General features: G+C 48.4%; 1 protein-coding gene across 1 annotated transcript; it reads right to left on the bottom strand.

The window, feature by feature from the left end:
• Positions 1-5515: 5515 nt before the first annotated feature.
• LOC136398222 (leukocyte immunoglobulin-like receptor subfamily A member 2) lies at positions 5516-10435 on the bottom strand. The gene is made up of 5 exons (XM_066372588.1): positions 10426-10435; positions 9969-10151; positions 9020-9301; positions 8413-8712; positions 5516-5652 (listed from the first exon to the last, which is right to left on the bottom strand). Exons 1-5 carry the CDS (start codon positions 10433-10435, stop codon positions 5516-5518), a joined length of 912 nt encoding a protein of 303 aa, XP_066228685.1.
• Positions 10436-11966: the final 1531 nt, after the last annotated feature.

Genomic DNA, 11966 nt, shown 5'->3' on the forward strand with positions numbered 1-11966 from the left:
ATGGAGACCTGAGTTACTGTTCCTCTTCCCCACTTCTTGTTTTCAGCTGTGTCTTGTTGTGCTGATTGGAGTTGGATAGATGTCTGGAGATCTCTGATCCAGAAGCAATTCAGCTCTGTTTTGTGAAAGGTTCTGTCCCTCCCCCAGCTATGGCCGCCTCCAGCATGGATAAGTCAGCTTCTTTTAGTTTGTTTCCTGCATTCCTTAACCCCTCACAGTCTGTCCCTCTCCCTGTCCTTTCCACTTGGGAGATAAGCTTGTCTTTTCAACACACCTTGCTCCCTGGTCGCCAGGAAAGTGGCTGTGAGCAGTAGTTTCTGCTCTTTTCCCTGTGTGAGATCCCCTCTGGGCTCTCAGCCTCACCCCCCCTCCATTCCTGTAAGCAGGGAGATTCAGGCGCTCTCTACCAGGTTTGTTGTGGCTTTTTCTTTGCTCCTTGGTTTTTGAGAGCTGTTCTTGCAGTTCAGAGTTGGTTTTTCATGCTGATTTTTCCTAAATTGATTTGTATTCCAGTTTGGTGGTGAGAGTTGGGCGTCTGTGCATCTGCCTACTCCGCTGCCATCTTTTTCTCTCCATTCCCTTCTTTCTGCCTTTTAGAAGGAGCTCCCAGTTAGTTGGGGACCAGATATCTCTCACACTTGTCACCACATGGATCAGGGGTCACTTTCCTCTGAAAGTATGTTACCAGTGGTATAATATGCACACTGGTACTGCCCTGTATGGCGTGAGCTCGTAGGTTTAATGAGAAAACCACTCTTGTTGCTGGAGTTCTGTAGTGGCCATGTTGCCTGGTTCAGCCCAGATGTTTATGGAGGGTTTATGGAGAATGCCTGGAAAGATATTAGACATTAACTGTCCTAGTAGTCCTTTACCCACTGTGTTTCCCCAGATGTCATTCCAAGGTTCCTCTCAGATTGGTCACCACTATTACAAACCTGTGTAGTTGCCTGGGGGGATCATTGTGTTCAAACAAGAGTCCTGGGGGAGAACTCACCACCTGTATCTGGTCCCATGTATCTCAACACTGCCCTGGAAGAGACTCCCTGCAAGAACCACCCCCATTACATGTAGAAGCTCCAGGCCCTTGGGTTCTGGGATGAGACCTGAGGTTGAGCATATCTCTTTCCACTAAAGTTCTTTCCTCACTAAGCCGCCTGAGTCCTGCAATCTGTCAGGACCAGGACTGGGAGAGGAGGAGTCCCCATCCTTTCTTTTTTACCCCAAACTCTCATAGGCTGAAAAGAGCTATGAGTGTTGTGGTTGTGGTGCTGCCTCCCATGGTCCCAAGTGATGCAGATGATGTATAAATTCACAGATCCCAGGAGTGACTAGGTCCAGGCTCCATGTGACACATAACAGTTTCCTCTAAAGCCTCATTCTGTGCTCCCTGAAATAAGACATCATGTTCTGGGATTCTTCAGACCAGATCTGAGTCTCAGCAGAACCCACACATTCTACACCCATCTCATTCAAAACTCAAATTCAGAAGGTGACACTTGTCTCAGCACATGAGGGTAGAAGACACAGGGCATGAGAGGAGAAAATACCCTTTAGCTTCTATTCTTCTTCTGCCTCTTATAGAAGCTGTGTGACCTTAGGCAATTCACTTCTCTTTCCTGAGAGTCTTTAAGTTAAAATTTTCTTCTTTTCTCCATCATCCTGGGAGCTAAATGGTGCTTACTGGATCATTACCTTGTCCAGGTATGAGTTTTAAAAGGAAATGTGATCAGTTTCTTTCCTGGACACAATCACCTTTGATTAGTGCCATCAGACAATACAGATATTTAGACAACGAATAATGTGGTTATAGTTTTTTTTTATTTTTTAATTTTATTTATTCATTTTTAGAGAGGAGAGAGAGAGGGAGAGAGAGAAGGGGGGAGGAGCTGGAAGCATCAACTCCCATATGTGCCTTGACCAGGCAAATCCAGGGTTTTGAACCGGCGAACTCAGCATTTCCAGGTCAATGTTTTATCCACTGCGCCACCACAGGTCAGGCTGGTTATAGTTTTGATAAGTTGTAGCAAAGGAGAAAAACAGAGGACTGAAAGAATTAATAACTGGTGGACACCCTGGAGCCTTAGTCATAGAGTGTGGACCTGTTGGTGAAGGAGGGACCAGGACAGGACAGGGGTCAGTACAAGGTGGGGAGAGGATGGCACTCTTGACCAGGAGGAGTGGGTTACTCTGCAAACTGTCAGTCATCAGGGGGTGCTGGGTCCTGGTCACTCAGGGTCTTTGTGCCCTGCAGGTACTCTTAGGTTTTATCTTTAATATCATGAAAAAATTTTCAGTAAAGAGACTTTGCATGAAGCATGTGGGGCAGAGTGTGTTATACTGAGTGGGACACTTGAAAACATGTCAACACAATACATTAAAAATAAAAAAAAAACTTTTCAGTAAAACAACATGTGAACAGACTGTAGGTTTGAGAAAATACAGCTCTGGAGGGAATAGATCATAGGAGGAAATAAACAGTGATAAAAGAAAGAAACAGTGATAAAACTCCAACATCACAGGCCACTGGTTGATGAGCTGATCAGTATTGTAAGTGATTTGTGAGAATTTCTTATAAAATATTACACAATCTCTATAACAAATCTACATGTACAGTTGAGTGAGAAGCATCAAGAAGTTGTCTTTGCAATTATCATGGTCTACGAGGTTTTCTAAGGAGTTTTCTCTGTTCGGATTGGCTCAGGGAGTGCCCATGAGAAGGCACTCATAACTCAGGCCGAATGTGTCTGGGGAGGGAGGAGGTTCTCTCGGATGAGTCTGGTTTGCAGGGAAGAGCTGGCTCTGCTTAGACTAAAAATTTCATCACTGCCTGACCTTCAACAACATAGACGTCAGGTGGAGATTCTTGGATGTCGCTGGAATGAGGTGGAGACCTGCGGAAAGGCTTTGTGGAGTGATGGTAGGTGACAGGTATGTTTGGTCATTAGAATAAAACACCTCAGCTGGACATGAGGGTTGAGAGGAGTCCAAGAAGAATGTTATTGGGGTTGCACCAACAAGATGTCTTGAGTCTTCAACTTAGCTTGACTGTGGAGGTGAACTTGGTCAAAGAAAGAAGAGCTCAGTGTCGTAATTGTGGGATTCGTTCACTGTTTGTGAGGGAGAGTGTGTAGAATTGAGGGCTCTTCTTCTCCAAGACTTGGCTGATAGGAGAAGCCAGTAGGGATTGTCCACTGACTTCTCCATTACAGGATGAATGATCCCAAGAGGAGGAGGCTTGGGGAGATGTTCATAACATTGACAACTCATTGAGAGCACCAGCGCTCCCCCCACCCCACTGCTGGGCCTGGGCGTATACTTTTGTTTCTGCCCAAGACTTCCTCTCTCTGACTTCCTTGTTTCTGTAAGGAGGGACCCCTTCTCTTCATTGCTTTCTATGAAATGCTGAGTCATTTATTTTTTTGTGTGTGACAGAGACAGAGAGAGAGTGACAGATAGGGACAGACAGACTGGAAGGGAGAGAGTTGAGAAGCATCAATTCTTCATTGTGGCACCTTAGTTGTTTACTGATTGCTTTCTCATATGTGCCTTGACTGGGGGCTACAGTAGACCGAGTGACACCTTGCTCAAGCCAGAGACCTTGGGCTCAAGCTGGTGAGCTTTGTTCAAACCAGATGAGCCCATGCTCAAACCGGTGACCTTGGGGTTTTGAACCTGTGTCCCAGTCCAACACTATCTACTGTACAACCACCTGCTCAGGCTCTTCTGAGTCATTTCTGCCTCCCTCCTGCCCTTCTCTGTGAGGCAACAACAGAGATACTGTGAATTCTATCTCCATGCTTTGGGCAAAAGAACTAGTTGAAGACAATTCACCAGTTTTAATTTAAGACACGGGGAAACATTTATTGACCATCTATTTTGAAACAGTACCTTCTCCTTTCCCTTTTTACTTATTGTGGAAAATTGTGAAACCTCACTTTTCAGGGACATTAAGAGGATCAGCAGTGCCTGAGACATGAAGAGTCTCAATCTATGTCACTTATATGACCTGATTACGACATGGGCATATGGGTCTTATGGTAGGAAGGATTTCCTGGAAGCCCAAATTTGGCCTCCAAGCTGGGAAAGTAAATCTGAGCCTATAAACAATCTTAGTTGAATGGAAGTTGAGCACAGAGTTAGAGGATGCAGGGTTGATGGTTCTCAGCCTGGATACTCAAGAGTATCTCAGTAATAGTCAAGAGTGAAGGTGAAAATCTCATCACTGGGTTGATCTTGAAGCACTAAGAACCCTAGGGTATCTTTGACCTGTTGGGAGACCTGCCTCCCACAAACTTCATGGGGATGTCATGCAACTTCTAAAGTAAAGGGCTTTATAGGAAACCATGTCTGTTTGAGTGTGTGTGTGTATGTGTGTGTGTGTATGTGTGTGTGTGTGTGTGAGAGAGAGAAGGAGACAGACAGACAGGAAGGGAGAGAAATGTGATGCATCAATTCTTCATTGTGTCTTCTTATTTTGTCATGGATTGCTTTCTCATATGTGCAGCTGAGCCAGTGACCCCTTGGTCAAGCCAGCGACCTTGGACTCAATTCAGTGACGTTTGGGCTCAAGCCAGTGACCATGTGGTCATGTCTATGATTCCATGCTGAAGCCAGCAACCCTGTGCTCAAGATGGTGAGCCTGCACTCAAGCCAGATGAGCACACGCTTAATCTGGCGACCTTGGGATTTCAAACCTGGGTCTTCAGCATCCCTGGCCAATGCTTTATCTACTGAGCCACTACCAGGTCAGGTGAATCATATCTGTTTTACTTGCATTTTTTAATGACATAAAATTCACATAACATGAAATTCAGCATTTTAAAGTATGTCATTCAATAGAATGTAGTAAATGCAATATATATCAACCACAACTGTTTTCTAGTTTCAAGACATTTTTATAACACTCTCCTCCCTCCCCTTCAAAAACAAAAATCCAACAACTATGAAGCTGTCAGTCTCAATATTCTCCTCCAACTTGACTCCTGACAAGGAAATCTGATTTCTGTTTCTATGAGTTTCCTTCTCCTGGACATTTCATGTACATAGAATCTCACAAAATGTGATCTTTTGTGTCAGGCTTCTGTCACATAGCTGTGTAATTTTGACATTCACCCACAATCTAAGAAGTGGCAGTGCTTTGTTATTTATGGTTATAAAAACCCCAGTGCTCTGAAGACACCACATTCTGTTGATGTGAATGTGGTCGGGCGTGAAGGGGTGTATAGATGTGGATCCAAACCAGCCATGTGGACCCACCCTCGTGTCACAGGGGTGAGAATGGAAGGACAGTCAGGGAGAGTCAGTGGTGACAGGGAGGGAGGCCCCCAGTGGGTGGAGGAGGCGTCCTCCACAGGAACATGGCACACGTTCCCTGCACCCCAATCACAGTCTCTCCCCTGGACATTCTCAGAAGACAGTGTCCCCAGCTGTGGCCCCAATTTTCTCTCACCACCTCCTGGGCCATCAGATGTTCTGCAAGGCTCCACCTCTCAACACTGCATTGTTCCCTCTGTGGTCACATCCTGGCTGCATTGGGGGTCATTCCTAGGCTGTGTCGAGCCTGAAACAGCAGCACCCCAAGGACCAGCAGGATCAATCCAGCCACCCCCATCCGGATGAGGTTCCCCGCTGTGTAGTCTTGGGGGTGGGAGGCTAGAAAATGTGAATACAGAGGTCACCATGGTAGGGGGATACCCAAATCTCCAGGGTCTGGTTATCTATACTGGGCTCCCACTTCTGCTTGAGCTCAGTGTCCCTGTGATGTCTGAATTCAGAACCTGCTCTGAGTCATCTTGACACGAGTTAGCAGTGACCAGGAGCTTAGTATTAGTGAAAAAATGATCTCAATTCAGAAGTTATTAAGAGCTGTGAGTTCTGTGTTCTTTCTGAGACACAGACTCCATAAACTATGTTCTAACAGCTGAGAGGTCCCACTTTACAACAGCTGAAGACCCAGGGCCCATTGAGGAAATTAAGTGTCAGGGCTTGGGAATGTCAGGAGCATATGGTGGACAGTCTGGGACTGGGACACATTCACCACACTCACCCAAATGCTACCTTTCTGGGATCCTCATTTTAATCATCACCTGTAATTTTTCATGTATTTATTCTTTAATTAATTCACTTTTATATATAGGAAATACCTACAGTGGTAGATATATTTACCAGATGAAAAATATGGGTATATGTATGAATATTTGTAGATATACTTGTAGGTACATAAATTTAGTATTAATAGGGGAATAAATACCTAGTTTGGCAAAAGCAGGTTTATAGTTGTGAATACACAAAAGATAACGTTTATCTGGTATTATTCATTATTAATTATTGTTTTATTTTCTATACAAACTCTTGTAAACCTACTTTTGCCCAACCCTGTATGTGTGTAACTACATATATGGATATAGAATATGTGTATATAACATATAAAATATATCTGTACATATAGTTACACATACATCTCTTAGATAAATATTAAAATTACACATCATCATGTATATGTACATATACTCGTGGTATACCAATATATATTGTATGTGTGAGTGTATGTGTGTATATATATGTGTAGAAAAAGAGAATATGAGAATAAAAGAGAGAGAGAGAGATAAGTGGGAGAGAGAGACAGAGAGACTTTAACTAAACATCTAATAGGGAGGCACGTCCCAGAAAGCTTAAGTCAGATCTTCAGTTAGCAGTCAAGTTTTGTCTGTGGGATGTAGGGAGGGGGCAGGAAAAAGGGAGGTTTAGACTCGGAACTTGGGTAGTGGAGTCAGGTCATGTCGGGAGCCCAGCAGGGGGAGGCGTCACCATCATCACGCTGTGTTTGGACAAATTCTAGAAGGTCAGGTATGATTTCATGGATCGATGAATAATCATGTGATATTTATCCCAAATGACCTCTACACATGCTTCATCAAAGGTCATAATCAAGGAAGTCCATAGTCTGGTTTTCAAGCCTTAAGGATCAGAAGGAATTCCCCAAATGATAATATTTAGTGAACACAAGTAGGAAATTATGTCAATCTGTTACCCCATTTTGTTAGAAAAACAAAGATGTAAAAAAATGATTTAGTGCTGGCCAGTTGGCTTTGTGGTAGAGCGTCGGCCCGGCGTATGGAAGTCCTGGGTTCGATTCTCTGCCAGTGCACACAAGAGAAGTGTCCATCTGCTTCTCCACCCTTCCCCCTTTCCTTTCTTTCTGTCTCTCTCTTCCCCTCCTGCACCCAAAGCTCCAAAGGAGCATAGTTGGCCTAGGTGCTGAGGATGGCTCCACGGCCTCCACCTCAGGTGCTAGAATGGCTCCAGTTGCAATAGAGCAACGCCCCAGATGGGCAGAGCATTGTCCCCTAATGGGCATACCGGGTGAATCCCAGTGGGGCACATGCGGAAGTCTCTCCGCCTCCTTGTTTCTCACTTCAGAAAAATATAAAATAAAATAAAATAAATGATTGATCTATTCTCATTACAAAATTTATTCAAAATTTCTGAATACCAACTGAACTGGGGTTTGAACCAGGGCTGTGGCCTCTTTCACTAACTCCATGGCTGCCCCTCAGAAGGCTTACAGAGGAGAGCTCAGACACTACTGCCTGTGTCCCCAACATACACATTCACACTCACACAGGTGCACATAGACACACACAAACGCATGCACACAATGTCCAAGCAGACTTCTCGCCATTTGCAATTGGAGAACTGGTCCCACTGAGAAGCAGGAACTTTCTCAGGCCATTCTCTGGGAATTGGCTGAGCCAATACCCGAACTGACTCCTCCCCCAAGCACCACCTCCTCGCAGACACTCAAGGGTCTGACTACTTGGTGGGACCAATCCTCAGAACTTTCTGGGGGTCAGGTGGGAAGCAAGAAGTGGGGACTGTATTCTCTCTTCATTTCTGCTGGGCAGCTCCTCCCCCAGGCTGGGCTACACCATCTCCCTCTGCCATGACCACCCGAACTGTCACCTGCTGTCCTTAGAGTCCCAGGGTCCCATGCTCCCCCAGCATGCCCCCAGGCTCCCTGGGAGACAAGCTGTGTCAGAGCAGGTGACACTGTTCTCTCTGGAAACATGGCCTCCGCTTGCCCCCACTCATGTCTTGGTCTCTGGGTGAGGCCACGAGGACAGGAGACTGGAGAGGTCAGGATGGGCATCTCTGGCCTGTTCTCTTTTGGTCAGCCTGGTCCTCCCCAGCCTCCCCCACCCCCACGGGAATATGTCTGCATCTCAGGGATGAGGTGACAATGAGGCAGGAAGGGGGGAGCTCTGGAATTTCCATTCCTCTGGGCAGTGAGGGTCCTCCCTGCTGACCCTCCTTCTGTGACCCCCTCACTCCATTCCAGCCCAAAGGGCCCCTGCGGACAGAGTCCTGAACTGATCATGGGGACAGGGGTGGGTGGAGTTTCCAGATTCTCACCTGAGACCACCAGCTCCAGGGGGTCACTGGGGAGTGACAGCAGGCAGGGGGAGGTGCTGTGTGAGCCATAACACCTGTAGGTCCCTTTGTGACCTGAGGTCACAGCACTGATGGTGAAGGTGGCCTGAGGGGGTGCAGATGTGTCCTGCAGACGAAGGTGCTGGGGAGGATCCCGTGACCCCTCCCTGTGCAGGTGGAAGGTGTCAAACCAGACCTCAGAGCGACACTGCAGGGTCACGTTCTCTCCCGAGGTCACTGAGGGTCCCGGCTGGGCAGAGAGAGAGGGTTTTATGTACATTCCTGGAGAGAGAAGGTTGTGATGTGTAGTCACCCCTCCCCACATGCCCTTGACCTGAGCTGAGGGACCCTTGTCCTTCCTCAGGGACTCTCTCTGTGATTGCCTGTTTGCTCCTCTCAGCTCCTCTGGGTGGGTCTCCTTTATTTTCATGCCCATCACAACCCCCATTCTCACTCCCGCCCACTAGACCACTGCCCCATCTCAACCTCTGCTCCAGGACCCTCTCCTGGGCCCCATCACCACCAGGGTGACCCTGGGCACAGAGCCCTGAGCTGACAACAGGACACGGGGCAGGGCAGGTCCCCTAACCTGTGATCAGGATGTCCAGGGGGTCACTGGGTGCCGACCACACGTAGGAAAGGCTATGTCCACTGTAGCACCTGTACTGACCCCCGTGGGCCTGGTTCACGTGGCCCAGGGGGAAGAATGGGCTGTGTTGCCCATCCAGATGCTGGGGAGGTGTGATCCCCTTGTCCTTGGTCAGAGCAAATCTATCAAAGCCGGACTCTGAGTGGCACTTGAGCATCAGGCTGTCTTCAAGCCGCACCAGGGAGCGTGGCTGGGCCGAGAGGGAGGGCTTGCTGTGCACACCTGGGGGCAGGGGACAGTGGTTCTTTGGGGGACACATCCAGTGTTGCTCACTGGGCTGTAGTCAGCGTCCTCACACGTCCCTCCGTACAATCCTGCTTGTGGTTCTGTCTCTGAGGCCATTAACAGTGACCTCCAAGACCCCAGGACACCCAGCTTAGATCAGTCACTTTGGACCCAGGAAACAGATAAGGTTGCACAGGGGTTCAGTCCTCTCACCTGTGACCTGGATGTGCAGAAGGTCACTGAGCTGTGACCACACATGGGGGTAGGAGCTGGAAGAAACAGCATCTGTAGATCCCTGCATGGGAGGTACTCACGGGACCCACAGGGAAAACAGCCTGCCACCTCCCAGCATGGAATCTGGATGCTACGTGTCAGGGAGGATCAGCTCCTCTCTCCTTCAGCAGATGGAAAGTGCCCGTTATGATCTGTGAGCCACACGAGAGGGACACGTTCTCTCCTGAGGTCACCACAGGACTTGGCTGGGCTGAGAGCGATGGTGCAGCACCCACTCCTGAGGGAGAAGGGGATCTGTGTTAAAGGGGACAATCGCCCACATGCCGTGGGTGTGGATGGTGAGGGGTGAGGTCCCCTTGAGACCACCCTCCACTCCCTCTACCCCTGAGGAGGAGCCCACAGTGGGGAGGGGCCCTATTGTCTCCCTTACCTGTCACCACCAGGAACAGGGGCTCACTCCGCTCTGACAATATGCTCCGAGTGGAATATGCACACTGGTACAGCCCTGCATGCTGTGAGCCCGTGGATTCAATGAGGAAGCTGGTCTTGTTGCTGGTGTTCAGTGGGACACTGTTTTTCCTTCCAGTGTTGAGTGATGTTCTCTTTATACAGACTGTAGGCATTAGCCTGCAGGGACCCCTGACACCAGATAGTCACAGGGCTCCCCTTGGTGACCATGGGGCCTGGGTCAGCCCAGATGGAGGGTTTGGGGAGGAGCCCTGGAAGAGAACCAGACCTGAAATGTCAGGTGAGCCTTTCATCCCATCTGTTTCCCAGATGTTGCTCCAGGCCCCTCCCAGACTGGTCACTATTATTAAAGACTCTATGCTCCCCCAGCTGCCTAGGGGGTCACTGTGCTGTAGCAGGAGGTCTAGGGGAGGACTCACCTGCCTGCATCTTGCTCCACAGGCACCAACACAGCCCTGGAAGAGAGGCCCTGTGAGCACTGTCCCCCTCACACACACAGAAGCTACAGGCCTGGCTGGGCCCTGAGCACTGTGGGCAGGTCTGGAGCTGAGCACATCTTCTTCCTCCAGAAGTCCTGCCACATTGAGCCTCCCAAGTCCTGGTGTCCTTAGAAACCAGGACCCAGGGTAGAAGGGGACCCCATCCCTCTACGTTCCCCAGAGCTCACCGAGGCAGAGAAGAATAGTGTGGGTTGGGGTCACACTGCGTCCTCCCATGGTCACCAGTGAGCAGACAATGTATAAAATCCACAGGGTTTGGCAAGACAGTTGACAAATACCGTGTGACAGGGACCAGGCTCCATGTGGCCTGTCAAGGGTTCCTCCTCAGTGGCCCCACAGGAGTGGGAAGTAGACCCTTTCTGAAGGATGGGTCATAGCAGACAGCAAGCCCTAGGACCTTTCAGATTGATCTGAGTCTCACCAGACCCCACGCGCTCTGCATCCACCTTGTGCCAAACCCACATCCAGAGGGTGACACCTGTCCTAGGACACGAAGGTAGAGGACTCAAGGCAGGAGAGGAGCCTCTCACTGCTTGTCCCAATTCTGACTGCCTTTTCTAGAACCTCTGTGATATTGTGTAAGTACTTCCCTTTCCTGAGACTCTGGACATGCAATTTTCCTCCTTCTCTCATGGGCCTGGTGATCGGGCAATATTTACTGAGCAGTGATCTCATCCAGTCGGTGCTGGACTCTGAGAGTCACTGCTGAGGCTGACGGCGTCTGTCCCTGGACGCGTGGGCTCAAATGGATGAAGACAGACATACAGATATTTAGATGCAGACAGTGCATTACTGTCTTGTGAGGTTACATGGTGGGAGAAAAATTAAAATAAGACAATGAGATTCAATAACAGGGAGAGAACAAGAGAAAAACAGGAACATCTGTTCCTGTATGTGCCCTGACCAGGGATCAAACTGGCAACATCTGTGCTTTGGGATGATAATTTAACCAACTGAACTATCTGGCCAGGGCAGTTTTCTTGTACAATTCTTACATAAACTTCTAACTCAAACTATATTTACAGTCAGAATTGAGAGGAATTCTTTTATTTACCAGGACAGGTAGAGAGAGAGAGAGAGAGAGAGAGAGAGAGAGAGAGAGAGAGAGAGAGAGAGGAACAGACAGGCAGAAAGGGAGAGAGATGAGAAGCATCAGCTCATAGTCATGGACCTTGTTCATTGACTGCTTTCTCATATGTGTTTGGCTGGGGACTTCAGCCAAGCCAGCGAGTCCTTGCTCAAAACAGTGACCCCAGGGTCATATTTATGATCCCATGCTGAAGCCGCGAACCCTGTACTCATGTTGGTGAGCCCAGGCTCAAGCTGGTGACCTTGAGGTTTTGAACCTGGATCCTCAGCATCCTAGGGTGATGCTCTATCCACTCGACCACCAACGCCTGGTCGGGAAAGACAGGATGTTTATTCGTTCAGCAGTTTGGAAAGCAGGTGGCTAGGATCAG

This window comes from Saccopteryx leptura, chromosome 3 (assembly GCF_036850995.1).
Source record: "Saccopteryx leptura isolate mSacLep1 chromosome 3, mSacLep1_pri_phased_curated, whole genome shotgun sequence".
In the NCBI taxonomy this organism is placed as follows: Eukaryota; Metazoa; Chordata; class Mammalia; order Chiroptera; family Emballonuridae; genus Saccopteryx; species Saccopteryx leptura.